We start from the raw sequence: 16,306 nt of genomic DNA on the forward strand, positions 1-16,306 counted from the left end.
ATTATGTACCTATGAGGCTACCAAGATAATGTGAGGATGATTAAATCTCCTACAACTATAACATAATTATTTTTCAATTAGGGATTTACATAGATGAGTATTCCAGAGGATTTAGACAATGATTTACCTATATATTTGTGTCTAATCTTTAGAAAATAGATGAATTTATGTATACCTTCATAACGGAGCTTGGAATGATTAATTACACACATTTCCTAACACTTACACACGCCACATGGCACTCTGACCCATAGCCTCGGTGTCAGTATGACACATTGTCTACCAATGAGTCATGAGTAGGGACCTGCCCACTTGGCCCACTGGGTTAAAGGATAGATTAGAAACATTTAAGTAAGAAAAGTAGCAATATATGGATTTATCATTTTATGGCCTGTTTGGATGATAGACTACAACGGTAATGTGATGTAAAACTCACATCATTACATCTTGTCTTTGATTTAGTATCGCCAGCTTTTAAATTATGATAATCTTTTGGGATTACAACAGAAAACGGATGGATAAAAGTGTGTTCATGTGAAAGTTTTGTGGGCTCCACTATGATGTATGTGTTATATCCACATGATCCATCCTTAGGTGATCATTTTGTGGAATAGGATAAAAAATGAGGTAGATCCAAACAAAAAAATAGACCACTCCACATAAAGCAGTTGAATTGAACATGATTTAAAAAGATATTGCAAAATAGATGGACAACGGGGATATAACTAATATTAATTACAACAAAAGTACATTGATGTATATCTTTTATTTTGTTAGCACATTAGTACACACTCGACTGTTGGCCACACCCCACTTGGGAATCAATACCAAGACCTCAGTGTTGAAACAAGGCTATCTTCATTCAGTTCCATGGATGAATATGTCAAATCATTAACTTATGTTTAACCACCGAGAATATTATACAAATGAAAAGTTTAAAGTTTAGGGAGTATTACCTACAACCACTATTATGGTTTACATGTGACAAACCATGTAACTACTGTAGTAGTGATAATCATTACTCATTTACAATGAATTTACAACACATTATTATGATAATGTGTAATCCAAACATGCCCTTAACTTGGTGTCAAGCCTAAGATACAACTAAGTATCAATTTTTTAAAGGGTTACGGTCTAACCAATTCTTTTACTATTAGGATTGGGCCTACTGTGCCGGGCTAGGTTAGGCTGGGTTCGAGGTCAAGCGTCGAGCCTTCAATATCCAGTCATGCTGCGTTTGCCTCAAATCAAATTTGAGATGCAAAATTAATTGAAAAGAAAAATCACAATCGTGTGATAAAAATATAGCAATCTCTAATTTAAAAAATTAATTAATTTTTTTTTCCACTTCTCATTTCATAATAAAAAATTAAAAGAGTTAACTAGCAATTTTTTTAAGCTGAACTGATTATTGGACATTCAAACAACTCTTTGGTTATGCGTACGACTGGGCGTGAGAGACACTCGGTCCTTTGGATTTTCAAGGGCCGCCGGGGGTGCATCGGATACCACGTGACATGCGGTGCTCTTCCAGCCGCTGTACCCTACCTCCGGCTGAGCCGTTTCCAGGGTGGGCAAGTTGCTAAATAGAAAAGATAACTCTTCCCAAGGCTCGCATTAACGTCTCCAGACTTCCTAACATTACTGTCGGCTACCACGTCTCGGTTGAATAATTTTAACCCGATTCCCTTTTGAAGTTCGTGTGGTGTACGCTATCTGACAAGCTTCCCCCGTCTCTCAGGATTAACTAACCCATGTGCAAGTGTCGTTCACATGGAGCCTTTTCCCTCTTCTGTCTTCAAAATTCTCATTTGAATATTTGCTACTACCACTAAGATCCGCACCGATGACCGTCCTTGGCTTGCGCCAAAGGTTTCACAGCAACCACCTCGCCCTCCTACTCATTGGGGCATGTCAATTGCCCCGATGGTTGGGTATGGGTCGCGCACTTCAATGCCATCCATTTTCGGGGCTAGTTGATTTGACCGGTAAGCTGTTATACACTCCTTAGCGAATTTCGACTTTCATAACCACCATCCTCTTGTCTTAATTGACCAGCACCTTTTGTGGGTTCTAGGTTGGCGTGCAGTTGGGCACCATAATTCGGCTTTCAGTTCATCCCACATCGCCAGTTTTACTTACCAAAAATGGTCCACTTAGAGTTTTCGATTCTAAGGCGCGGCTCAACGAAATAGCTACGTCGTCCTACCTATTTAAAGTTTGAGAATAGGTCAAAGGCGTTGCGCCCCTGATGTATATAATCATTAGCTTTACCCAATAAAACTCACCTGTGGGCTTCAACTATCTTAAGAAAAATTTCGAAAGGAACTAACTACTAGACGGTTCGATTAGTCTTTCATCCATATACCCAAGTCAAACGAATGATTTCCATGTCAGTATCGATACGGGCCTTCATCAGAATTTCCTCTGACTTCGCCTCGCTTAGGTATAGCTCACCATCTTTCAAGTCCCGACAGGCATGCTCTCACTCGAACCTTTCTTAGAAGATTAAAGTCGGTTGGCGGTTCTACCCACGAAGGATTCCGCCAATTAGCTTCCTCGTGCCTTACAGGTTTATACACTCGTTGACTTGAACACATGTCAGACTCCTTGATTCGTATTTTAAGACAGGTCGAATGGAGGCCCATGGGCCGGTGCCGGGAGCGCGCTGGTGCCGCAGCACGCCTTGCGGGGAGTACTTCCCATCCTGGCCAGGACAACTCTTTGGATTATTGGACGGCTAAAAGTGAAAAATAACAACGGCCTTATTTCGGGTAACAAGTGTCCAACAGTCAGAGGTTAAGATTGTTCAGTCAATCTGATCTTTAGAGCGTAACTTAGTCACTGTGGATCCGCAACTTCATCAATCAGTTTAAGTTAGTAGTCGTGACATATATCATTTCCAAGTGCCGGCGTATTAAATATCAGCTAGAGTATCAAACAACTCAAAAAATAAAAAGTAATGTGAGATTAGTGTAATTAGTGTTATTAACCCCTCGTTAATCAAAACTTACAATCGTGTAATACAGATCGCATCGAAATATTTTCAATATTCCAAATTTGCCCTTAATCTTTCAGTTAGGACCCCAACAACTCATATACATGACTTTCCTCAGCGATTCTTCCGACTGCTTCGTTTTCTCATCTCCATCAATTCTCATCCTCTCCGAAATCATCGCCATTGAAGAAGAAGAATAAGATTCGAGAGACGGAGAGGGTCTCTGGACTTGCGTGTAAGATCGGATGGTCTTCTTGGCATGTTGATGGAGAGATCTGAGACCGTAATTCCATCTACAAAACCCCATCTGATCTTTCAAGGCTTCAACAGCTCCGACGCTCGCTGCTATCATCCAAGCTCTGCTCGGGTAACTCATCTTCTCTCTGTAGGAATGAGTTTTTCTTTTACGAGAAGGGTAGTGGATTGTGAAAGTTTGGATGAGATAAGGGAGGGGCAGATGGGGTCATTTTATAGAGAGTGAGGAGAGAGAGAGGTGTTGGTGAGAAAACCGTAGGCGTTTTTGGTGGTTTGGAAAAACTGGGTTCGCTTTTCCCAGATACCAGCGGCTTTTCTCCACTAAAAAAAGGAGTCTGTGTGCGGCGTCGCAAGTTGGAATGCTGCTGTACATGTGCGGCAATTCATGCACTTGGCCACGTGGCACGCATGCAGACCCAGATTATCGGAAACGGATTGGCTACTCCCCCTGACACCAGCCAATGGCTGTTGGTCGGTGCTCTGTGGCCCCACCCTGATGTATGTGTTTCATCCATGCTGTCCATCTATTTTTACAGATCATTTTACATTATAATATTAAAAAATGAGGTATATACCAATCTCAAGTGGACCACATTACAAGAAAAAGTGTTGAATGAGCGTGGACCATTAAAAACATTTTGGGGGCCATTAAAGCTTTGGATCAAGCTGATTTTTGTTTTTTCCCTTCATCTGGGCCTGTATGACCTAATCAACATACTGGATATCAAATAAACAGTATAGTGGGCCTTAGGAGGATTTTAAGGGTGGATATCCAATCACTATTGTTTTCATGTGGTTTGGATCACCTGAGATTTATATACCTCTAATTTTTGGGATCAAGTTGTAAAATGATCTTTAAAAATGAATGAACGGAAGGGATGAAACACATGCATCATGGTAGGGCCCACAGAGCACCGACCACCAGCCAGGGCTGGTGGCAGGGGTAGTAGCCAATCCGTTTCCCAGATCATCCAAAGTTGTGGTGGGCCCGTTTTAGATGCTGCGTGGTCAGACCGTTGCTTTTCAAATCATGCACGTGGCTGTGGATAGGAATAGTACTATGATAATATGACGCCCATGGGCAGGAAGCGGATTGGATGGTGACCACGGCCCGTGATTTAGATGTTTTATATACACAGGGTCCATCCACCTTTTCTACATCATTTGCGGCATAAGCACGAAAATAAAGAAAATAAAGAAGATCAAAGCTCAAGTGGACCAGAATATAGGCAACAGTGGGGACAACGACACTCCCGTTGAAACCTTTTCAGGGTCCATTGTAACGTTTATTTTCCATCCAACAAGTTGATAAGGGCACACAGACGTGATGGAAGAAAAACACAAATTTCAGTATCATCCAAACCTTTAATGACCTCTAAGATTATTATTATTATTTTATGAAGGCCGTTCAGTCATCACTGTTTTTTGTGCTGTGATTCACTTGATTTATGCCCTAAAAAGAGCTGGCAAACAGATGAATAGCATAGATAAAACACATGTTATGGTAGGCTCACAATGGCTAACACCACTTAGCTGGGTGGCGTTTGGGTCAACACTCAATCTTGACACAGCACGAGACACATGTACATTACTAGCATGGTTGAACAAAAAGAAGGTGAATTGGGTATAACTTTTGATCCGGGTATCGTTAAGGGATGCACAATTTATCAATCTTTACTGTAACCGGCCATCCAAGGTGAACCGACTCACAAAGTATGTTGCAACTGCACATTTCGTCAGAAAATGCACGCATTCAGTTGAAAATTAAAATTTTAATTAAAAATTACTATTTTTAGTAATTTTAATTTTTTAATATTTTTAGAGTTTTAGATTTTTTTATTTTTAATAAACAAATTTTAATCATACTAGGACTCTTCTAGTAGAAATTTATTTGGAATTTTTATTTTTAGAAATTATGTTTTAGAAGAGTTTTATTAGAATTAGGATTTTTATTAGAATTAGAATTTTGCTATTTTTAGTAATTAGAATTTTTTTTCTATATTAATGGTGTAATAGAGACATACAGATCAAACAATTATCAAGCAATTTATTACGAATTTCTATAAATTATTCTATTTTCTTATTTTCCTCGTGGATTCGAGGTATCTTTGTGAGGAGTCTAAAGAAGATGGTGCTTGACCTCATCACGTACATCCTTGGGTCAGTTTAATATCAGAGCGATGCTTTTTTTCCCTCGAATTTATGGCTTTTAACAACAGGTCAAACAATATTCCCATGGATGGTGCTTCAAGGTATTTATCTTTAACAACGACGACCTTTGAAGCAGCGCAACGAGAGAATCAGCAAGTCATGCAAGGGCTACAGGCTGCCATCGATTGCATGATGGAGGCCCTAGGGAAACTCTATGTTTATAGCAATGATTCACCCCTATTAGGTGATGGAATTTGTAATCGCACTGATTATAGGGCGATTCCGGCAATGAACCATAGGATCACTACTAAAAAGCCAAGATCCAGCAACATGATTTCACAACATTCCAGACGAGGCATTGATAGGATAGATCGAGTGGATCAAGAATTAAAGATGAAAGTCGATCTTCCTAATTTCAATGACCAACTCCACTTCGAGGACTTTCTCAATCGGTTACTTGAAGTCGAATGTTTTTTCAACTACATGGACATTATGGAAGAGAATAAAGTTAAACTTGTGACTTACAAGTTGAAGGGTGGAGCTTCAGCTTGGTAGGAATAACTTCAATTTGAGTGGATGAGACAGATGAATGCGCCAATCCGCACGTAATCACAGATGAAGCAGTTGTTGCGCATGGGATTCCTTCCCAACAACTACTGCGATCGGGTATTATTCTAACAAAACCAAAATTATTGGCAGGATAGCCGATCAGTAAAATTTTATGCAGAGAAATCTCATTATTTATCGGTGAGAGACGATCTCGTCGAAACAGAGTAGCGACTGGCCATATGATTCATCAGTGGCAGATATGTGACTCTTATGAGAATAGAGAACCAAGCCAAGCCTTCTAAGGTAGAGGTACAATCTCTCATAACTAAACAGAATTTTGTTAAACAATCCGAGGAAACATGAGATGTAAATGTATTAGTTGAAAAGAAAAAATATATGGAACCTGTGAACATCTCAGAGAATTTGAAACCAATGTTGTAGGAGTTCAAAGCAATTGTGCTCGATGAACTCTCTAATAAATTGCCACTCATATGAGATATACAAAACTACATTGATCTTGTCTTAGGGACAAGTATGCCTAATTGCCCACATTATCAGATAGAACGTGAAATGTTGCAGGGATAAGTGAAGAAACTAATCCATACTAGTCAAGTCAAAGAGAGTATGAGTATATGTATTGTGTCAGCTCAAGAACCTAATGCAAAGTACAAGAAAAATGTTGATAAACATTGGCGCCAGAAATTGTTTGAGTATCATGAGCGAAGTTCTTTGAGTAACTCGATGACAAATTTTTTTCAAGTGGAGGAATCTGATGTAGGACGTGGCACTGATACATTTCTAATATGGTTGGAGCAAAAGAAGGTGAACCATAAAGTGGACATAACTTTTGATCCGGATATTGTTACGAGACGCACGGCTTATTAATCTTTTCTGTAATTGGCCATCTGAGGTGAATCGACCCAAGTGGGTCGTATCTGTCCGTTTCTTTAGAAAATGCACGCTTTCAGTTCAAAAATAAAATTTTAAGGAAAAATTACTATTTTTAGTAATTCTAATTTTTTAATATTTTCTTATTTTTAGATTTTAGATTTTCTTCTTTTTTCGAAACAACTTGTAATCATACTATGACTTTTTTAGTAGATGTTTATTTGAATTTTTTATTTTTAAAAATTAGGTTTTAGAAGAGTTTCACTAGAACTAGGATTTTTATTAGAGTTAGAATTTTGCTATTTTTAGTAATTACAAATTTTAATTTTTTTTTCTATATTAATGGTGTAACGGGGACACACAAATCAAACAATTTTCAAACAATTTATTACTAATTTTTAGAAATGATTCTATTTTCTTATTTTCTCATGGAATCGAGGTATCTTTGTGAGGAGTCCAAAGAACTTCGGTGAATTCGGAATAGTTATCCCACGCGAAAGACGGTGCTCGACTTCATCACATCTATCCTTGTGTCAAATCTACTTCCGGTCCAGCCTAAGCCTTAAAAATGTGGATGAGGTGAGTCCGACCTAGCCAGGCTTAATTAGTCTGTCTAATGAACAGGTGTACCACATTCATGTGCTGTGGAAAACACGTGGAAACATTAAGTTGGGTCAGGTGAGGTGAGTTCAGTGCCTAAACTTAATATCGAACTCGCCTGCATGCAGTTGAAAGATAGGTGAAGCCTAACGGATGTTTGTAAGAAATTTATCTTTTTTATCAGCTCATGTTAAGACATCAAAAAATGAAGTAAATTCAAAACTCAAGTGGGTCATATGTTAGGATACCATGAAAAGGAATGCTCACCGTTGAAATACTCACGGGCCAGAAGTTTTGAATCACGCCAATATTTTCTTGTTTCAGCTCATCCTAATGGGAGTACTGACCATAGGAGCTGTAAACATCAATGTGGACCCCGTGAAAGTTTCAATCTTTGGCATACCTATCCCCATTAATATCTTGTCCACGGCCTACTTGAGTTTTAGATTTTCATTAGTTCTGGGATATATCCTAACATGAGCTGACTAATTGAATGGACTGATTTTCATTAGTTCTGGAAGTTCCTCTCGGTGTAACCCAGGCCCATCTGGTGGTCGAGGAATCTGTCGAGACCACAAAGATTTGGTCTTTGCTTTCTGTAGAGGCAACGGAGCGCTTTCCAACTTCTAGGCAGAGGCTAAGGCGGTGGTAGATGGCCTCAACCTATGTGTGGCTTAAGGCCTAAATAGGATTATAGTGGAGAGTGACTCGAAAACAGTTGTGGATCTTCTTTCCAAGTCGACCATCACCCCTTGGAAAGTTTTCTACTGGTTAAAAAGGATAGACCACATCCAGGGATCAGCCTCGGTTCACTTCATCCATACTCTTCGCAAGGCGAGTAGAGTGGCCGATGGTTTGGCTCGTCTAGGCAGCTGACCTTCCCCTCCTGCCCCGAGGGGAGCTTCTCCTCGACTGAACAGGGCTTGGAACAGTTAGAGAGTCCTAGCTTCATTCCCCATTCATCCCTCGTCCCTCTTCTCCTTTTAGTTTTTCAGGGACTGTTTTACTTGTATCTCCTCTGTAAAGATGCCTCATAGATGAAATATACAACTCCATTCTGAAAAAAAAATAAAATAAAAATGAATGTACTGATTGGATTTTTCACAAATATCGTGGCAGACACCAATCAACTTCCGACCTAGGCATTTCAATTCCAAACTCAAACTAATAGGTCCCTGCCCAGTGCCAAGCCAACCAGGTTCACCTGTCTCAGCGAGCCCCATGGCTGGTTCCCACCATAGTCCGAAAACTAATATTTTGACTAAATTTGAGGTTGAGTTGCCTTGACCAGGCTCAATATTTCGGAATTATAAATTAAAAATCCTAGGGTAGTGGGTTCTATTTAAATTATTTAGAGCTAAAAAGCATAAGAGATTAAAATTGAGCAATTTCACAGCAACATGTTGTATAACTAGCTAGTAAGTATGGAATAACAGTAATACCGTAACTCAAATCCAACAGCCATTGTAAAGACCCAAATCCAACATCTAGAGTTCCAACGTCCAAAATGTATCCGATCATAAACCTCTTGAAACCAAGTAACAAGATTCCTGCGTATGGACCCAGCCTATTTGGTAAATGGACTTAGGTGGGATGCGATTGCATTGGTCCATGCAAATTCCATTCAGTGTTTGCAGACGACAGGAAATATTAAGTTCATGTGGGATCGAATTGCATTGGATCCCACGTGGGATTTCTGGTGGATTTTAAGGGCGTGTTTGGTCCGTGGAATAAAAGGGTATTGAATTGTATTAGATGGGATTAACTTAGTTATTGCACAATGATTGCATGCATGGAAATACCATGGTATTTTAGCCATCCAATCCCATGTTCGGGATAAAATTCTTGCCATGGGGAAACACTTGATTAAGAAAAATCTTGTTTGGTGGACGATGGAATTTTAATTACCAGACCAAATTCACCACGGATGTCATTCACTTGTACACCTATATAACTAGAATATCACGTGTAAATGGTGTATGTCCATGGACAACATAGATAAACACATGTATCAATGTGGGGCCCACATGTGTAGTGGATTTCAAAATCTACAGAAACCCCACATGAAACCAAATGCAATTCCACGGGACCAAATGCAATTCCATCCCTCAATAATCCCAACCATTCTCATCCTCGCCAAATGATTGATGGAATTTGCACGGGAGCAAATGCAATTCTATCCCACCTAATCCCATCTAATACCTAGCGCCAAACGCACCCTAAACTTCATTGCATCTGTTGGCCCCACATTGATGTATGTGTTTTATCCATGTTGTCCATCCATCTATACCCTTTATATTTGGATTGAGTTGTATACACATACAAGTGGCCATCATTAGTCGTGTGTCTAGTCGGTTGATTACAATTCCATGGTCCACCAAAAATAGGTTTACTTAATACTGTGCTTTTATTAGAGAAAGGATTTGTTCCCAAACATTGGGATTAGATGGTCAAAATACTATAAGTATTTCTAGACATGTAAATATTGTAGAATACTGATGTTAAATCCATCTAATGCAATTCCATTATGGGAAGTCCACCTATGCCTGGAAATGAATTTATTGGCTGTCTAGAATTAAAAAGCTTAGTTATAGGGGCTCCTTTCAGATCTCTCAAATCTCAAGATAAGCTAATGGGCCGGCAAATGGGTTGGCTAAAGAGGGTAGCAAGGTGCAAGCCACGGACCAGTTCTTCTGAAAGGTTTCCTCCCTTCCCCGGCTGGTTAAGGGTCGTTTTCTTTTGGATAAAGCAAGGTTGGGCTCTATTAGAGAGCTTCGTAGAAACTCCTCTATATAGGATATGATAGGCGGGGCAGTCCTTTTGTCTCTGGTCCCACCCGAATAGCCTAGAAGTGGAAATTTTGCCTTATCAACGGAGTGCATTAAAAACAAAAATAATTAAAAAAATAATCTGACCAAACAGGCACCCGCTTAGTATAGGTTTGCATACTTCAATTTGAAAGGGTATAATAGGAATTTTCAAAATAAGTTGAGATATTTAGGGTATTAAAAATGTGAGTCATCAATTGAGGGGATGGATTTTTATCATTTCAAAAGTCCTCCCCCACTTAGTTTTACTCTTAGCAGTTCTCTGGCCAACTACTTTCTCTCCCATCTCTCTCATCCTCGCCACACGTGCATGTGCCATAGCTCTTCTCCACATGCACACGTGTGTCGATCTCATCCTATCCACAAGCGACCACACATGCAAATATATATTATGAACGTACTTCAAATATTCTGAGCTCCCCCTGGCGGTGACACGCACAGTTTTGGCCTTCTGGCCTATAAATCATGGCATTATATATTCTACTTTAGGTGGGTCACACAGTATGAAACAAATGGGGCTAAAAACATTTTTTTAAGCCATCTATCACTTTTCTAGTGTGCCCCAAATGATGGAAGGCTTGGATCTCACGCATGCATGCTATTTGGCAAGCCACACGCGTGTGGGGTTAGAAAATTATGTTCTTTTTCTGTAGAAAAAGCAAAAAAAGAAAAAAAGAAAGAAATGTAAAGTAAATGAGATATAACGGACGAAGAAAATGATATTGTAAAAGCATTCAACCAACTTATTACATCATAGCGTGTAGTTCTTGAAATACCACATAAGGAAAGGAGAAAACCCATGCATCCCTGACTTATTCAAGAATCACAGATAATAACAATAAAAGAAGACATCTACACGCCCACTTTTTTGGAAGCCAGAGCAACTGCTAGCTCAAGGTTGGTGTGGTATATGCGAAAGCGTGGGTAGAAAAGAAGAATGAAGTAATAATTGCATGCAGAAGGCTGGAAGTGGTAGGAGATGCACTGTCGGGATTGGGATCAACGGAAGAAGAAGTTTGTGGAGATGGAGTAGCAATTGAAGGAGTAGGTGAAGTGGTATGTTGGTCAATAGCAGGAGTGGTTTTTGGTGTAAGAGAAGTAGTGGATGTGGATGCAAGAGAAGATTTTTAGGTGGTAGTAGGAGTGGCAGATGCAGGAGAAGCTTCTTGGGTTGTGGTAGGAGTGGCAGATGCAGAAGAAGCTTCTTGGATGGTAATAGGAGAAGCAGAAGAAGGAAAGGATAGAGAAGCAGGAGCAATTGCAAATGCTGGTGTAGGAGAAGGTTTCAAAGAAGACATCACTGTTCCAAGGATGCTGGCGGTATGATATAGCTCGCGCTCACCAGCTTCTCTTTTACCCACACCCCATCTTCGTCTAGCTGATGATTCACTTCAATCTTGGGGCATTTGTAGATCTCTAAATATTCCAGCTGCGGGAGCGACTCTCGAACATCGGCGGTTCTCAGCTCCAGCTCTTTTAGAAACTTAAATCGTAGCATTTTGATCTTCCAGCCATTTCCTTCAAGACGGAGCTTCGCAAGCTTTCCTCCTCGGATGTAGAGCTTCTCCAAACTCGGCAACTCATCCAGATTGAGCCAAGACGGCTGATCGAACTGGGGGAAGCATTGGAGGTCCAGCTTCACGAGGCCAGGGGGAAGCTTGAGGTTCATCAAGCACGCCTTTCTCCATGTTATTGCAAGGGATCTTAGCGCTTTTATCTTGATCAAATCCTGCAAATCTATATTCCAGGAATCCGCCCCACTCCGGATGCTGATACTCAACTTCTTCAACTTCTCCAATCTCACCAACTCTCTCATCTTACATTGATCACAGCTCACAGAGCCGCAGAACACGAACCCCTTCAGCACCGTCAGCTCTGACAGGGAACCAAGCCCCTTTGGCATGTGTTCGAGCATGTAACAGTCTGATACATCCAAGTGGGTCAGCTTCTCTAGCCATTTTATCCCCTCTGTCAATTCCTCCAGGTCTTGGCATCCATTGAGATCCAAGATCTCCAGATTCCGTAGCGACCTGATCGAACTTGGCAGCTTCTTGATCTTAGAGATGCCTCTCAGGCTCAGGTATCGTAAGTGCACTAAAGCACTTAGCCTATCTAAGATTTGAGGCTCTTCAATCTCAATGTAGTGGTCTATGTAGTTTGGTTCTTCCACCTCCATGTGATCTTGGGTGGAGCCCCTCCAATTCCCTAGTTGCAAAACAACCAGGGTTTTCAACTTCATCATGGATTTGATACCGAAATTCAATTTCAGATGCTTCACGTTGATGTTGAACAGCGTTAGCAAGGTGGGTTCTTTCAGTTTCAGGCAATACTCTTCGTCGAGCTGCCCGTCTTTGTTCTTGGTCATTAAGCATGCGCGACGGGCTTTGGAGGGAGATGAAGATTGCATATCTGATTCAGTCAAGTTGAAGAACTCTTCCTTCCTGGACAGTGCGATGATCATCCGATGGATCGAAGGGTGCAATTTGCACCGAAGGATGTTCGGCCGGTGTCTGTTGTAGATAGGGTGGATGAAGTCGCGGTCCACTAGCTCTTTGAAGCAATCTTCCCCAACCTCCTCAGAGGTCTTTTCTTCTTTCGCCATCACGAACCCCTCTCCAATCCACCAATAAATCAAGACTCTCTTCTGGATATCGGCATCCATTGGGAAGATAGAGAAGCATAGCATGCACAGTTTCAGTTGCTCGCGTAGGCCTTTGAATTCATCCTCCTTACTCTTGATGGCTGCCTCTTCCTCCGCTGTGTCCATCTTCGGCCATTTAGACTCCAATTCTACATCTCCAGCTGCCTTTTCCTTTCCTTTTGAGGCTGAACCTTGATATCGTGGCCCGTTAGGTGTTAGATTCCTCAGACAAGCCTCCACATTCGTCTTTATACCTTCCATTTCCTTCATCTTCTCCTCCAACTTCTTCTTATCATGTTCCATCGCTTCAGCATTTTTGTCGATGCCTTCAATGGTTTCCAGACGTTCAATGATATCTTGAGCTTCTCGGGTTATCTCTCCGAGCTGGTAATTCACAGATCGTTCATACCATGTGAAGATCTCCGATATTTCTTGACGAACAAACGCCATTTTCCTTTGTTTGGCGGTCATCTTGCTAACCATTGTCATCTTCTCCGGTTGCGAGGATTGGAAGATAATGTATGTATTTGTGTTTTGTTATACCATGCAAGCCAAGCACAAAGGCACCAAGAAAATTCTCAATATTGTATGCATGGCGATTATGGAATTTTTAGGCTTTATTGTGTGGGTTTCCAAAGAAGATACTTCTTATTTTCCTATTGTTAGCAACGCAAAGAATCGCTTCAAGAAATAGCCAAGCAAAGAATTATTTGAAACTCTGGCAACGTTTATGCTTCATACTCAATTAAAAGAATTGCACAACTGGCATGTTCTAATTCAATTAAACTTGCCGTTAGACATACTTTCTTTAAGCATGACCTGGATAGCCTACCGGACGGTTCTCTGTGGCCCCACCATGTGTTTTTATCCATGCGGTCCATCCATTTTACCGGATCATTTTTGGGCTCATTACTGGATCATTTTAGGGCATGAGACTAAAAATGAGTCTGAACTTATGTTTGCCGCCAACAGAAATTTCCTATTCATTACAATATGATTAGGTCACATCATCGCAACCACATTTAATGTAGCATTGCCAATGATGTCAGCCATGATGTGGACCAATCACAATGCAGACAAATAGAAAATCCTTATTCATGGCAAGCAGAGGTTCCAGATTCTCAAAAAATGAGGGGGATCCAAATATAAGGTGGCCACCCCACGGGAAATAGCGATGATTGAAGGCCCACCATTAAAATTTTATTAGGGATCATAAAAGTTTTGTATTAAGCCAATATTTGTGTTTTCCCATCATCCACGTCTTGGTGGCCTAATTTACAGTTGGATGGCAAATAAACATTACAGTGGGCGCTGGGAAGTTTTTAATGATGATTGTTTCAGTCACCACTATTTTCCTGTTGTATGGTCCACCTCATATTTGGATCTGCCTCAATTTTGGACTCATGCTCTGCAATAATAATTCAAAATGGATGGACAGCTTGAACAAAACATATACTGTGGGGGCCTCGGAGCACTGTCTAGTAGCCATGTCGCTGTGGACAATGTCAATACAATATGTCAACAATTGTAAAATTAAATTCATTTAGCCATCTTAATTAACCTCCTCTATTCAATATTCATGGACACTTACTAGTTGATATAGGACCATTTTTAATGTACAATAAACATCTAACACCTGATGCTCAAATGATCAAATAGGCTTAGTTTTGGTTCATGATAGATGGGAGTCATAATTTGGACCTCTTAGTTTGAATTACTTGCATGCCACATTTGCTGTTTCTTAGCAATTTCTAAGCGCACGTATATCATCCATGACACTCTTTTAGAGTATCAAAGCTTTCCTTGATATGGGGTAAAGAGTTTCCTTTTCTTACTCTTTTCCTGACTGTGGGTTTCTCCCCAGCTCAAGTAAAGGTCTACTCTCTCTCTCTTCTCGTCTTGCCTGGACTGTGGACCTCCCTTGTATTCTTTGGGCTGGGTAGTCTTTTATATATATATATATATAAAAGAATTTCTTACTTTTAAAGGAAAGTTTTTCAAAATCTGCTTCCATCTTTACAAGGCAAACAAAAGGGAAGCCAAGCATTCGTGCCAAAGACGTCTGGTATAGTAACTTGCGGACTACTGAAGTTATTATTTCGTAGTACCCCAGTTGGGCCATCTATGAGAATGATTAGAACCATTCAAAAGTACGATTTGCTACAGACGGCCATAGCTATTTGATTTTACTGACTAAAAAACCATGGAATGGGCAAATGTTTATATTAAGGTCCATTTTCTTGAATGGTTGAGATTCCTCCTACAAGGAAATTGGACCATCCGTGACCTACTCAGCATCAGGCCAAGGTCATGAAGTGCAAATTTCTTATAATATTTTCTAAAATCCCCAACAATCTTTCATTGCAGTTTACCATTTAGGCACTATGGCAAGCATTGTATCAGTCATCAGCAAGCAAGACGTCTCACATGCCACCCCATGTGCCAACATGGTAGCATACACGATCCAAACCGTCCATCAAATGGGTCTCACATCTAGATGCCCTTGTCCAAAATGGATGTATGGAAAATGCTTGGCCATTTTTTCCCCTAAGCTATTCTTTTGTTTCTAACATTGTGACCGATTTATTAGGTGATGATGAAGGGAAAACACAAATGGTAGCCTTATTTGAAACTTTCATGGGGCTCAATAAAATTTCAATTGTATACGTTCAACCTCACTATTTCCTATGGTGTGACCCACCTGAGTTTTAGATCTAACTACTTTTGGGCTCTGGTCCCACCATGAGCTCGTAAAAATGATGGACAGAGTGGATGTAATAAAGTCATCGCAATGGGCCTTTTAAATTTTTACTTGCATTGCTTCTACTTCATAATAGTCGGCCTCGTTGATACTCCTATGGTTTTCATTACGGGGGGAGGTTGGACTTGATTGTGGCTCTCAATAAGGGAATATTGATCAAGCCTAAATATTACATATTTATACTTTCAATTACATTAGTTTTCACGCATTTGATTATTAAATCAACATACTAATGTGTGTTTTCTGCATACGAGGTGATTTTTTATCTAAAGAAGAATACGTGCTTAAACGGACACTTTAAAGCCCAAAATCATGAAGTGTGAAGATTTGAAGAATCAATGACTTTAGGATAAAGATTTAAAGCACTCAAGATTCAAGGAGACAGTATTAGAGTGAGGAATTAAAGATTGAATGCATAAAAGAAGAAGGGAAGAAAATCAGCACTTATGAATTCCATTGATGGGTTTTCGATCCCATCGACAGGCTATCGATAGGATTCGATGTGATCAAGTTTTTATAACGAGAAAATTCAGAATTTCCAAATAACTTGCTAGACTGTTTCTTCGATCCAATCAAAGAAACTTCGTTCATATCGAGAAAATCATGAAATTTGAAAGTTAATTGTTAGACAG

General features: G+C 40.1%; 2 protein-coding genes across 2 annotated transcripts; both read right to left on the minus strand.

Annotated features, from left to right (window-relative positions):
* Positions 1–2,963: 2,963 nt before the first annotated feature.
* Positions 2,964–3,495, minus strand: LOC131220667 (uncharacterized). Its single transcript, XM_058215449.1, has one exon. It carries the CDS (start codon positions 3,375–3,377, stop codon positions 3,078–3,080), a length of 300 nt encoding a protein of 99 aa, XP_058071432.1. The 5' UTR covers positions 3,378–3,495; the 3' UTR covers positions 2,964–3,077.
* Positions 3,496–11,569: 8,074 nt separating this feature from the next.
* LOC131220320 (disease resistance RPP13-like protein 4) lies at positions 11,570–13,402 on the minus strand. The gene has a single exon (XM_058215268.1). The coding sequence runs from the start codon at positions 13,400–13,402 to the stop codon at positions 11,570–11,572; it is 1,833 nt and encodes a 610-aa protein (XP_058071251.1).
* Positions 13,403–16,306: the final 2,904 nt, after the last annotated feature.

Source organism: Magnolia sinica, chromosome 12 (genome assembly GCF_029962835.1).
Source record: "Magnolia sinica isolate HGM2019 chromosome 12, MsV1, whole genome shotgun sequence".
In the NCBI taxonomy this organism is placed as follows: Eukaryota; Viridiplantae; Streptophyta; class Magnoliopsida; order Magnoliales; family Magnoliaceae; genus Magnolia; species Magnolia sinica.

Bases quoted from the DNA above. Each gene is read 5' to 3' on its own strand.
- LOC131220667 (XM_058215449.1), bottom strand. From the start codon at position 3,377: ATGAGTTACCCGAGCAGAGCTTGGATGATAGCAGCGAGCGTCGGAGCT.
- LOC131220320 (XM_058215268.1), bottom strand. From the start codon at position 13,402: ATGACAATGGTTAGCAAGATGACCGCCAAACAAAGGAAAATGGCGTTT.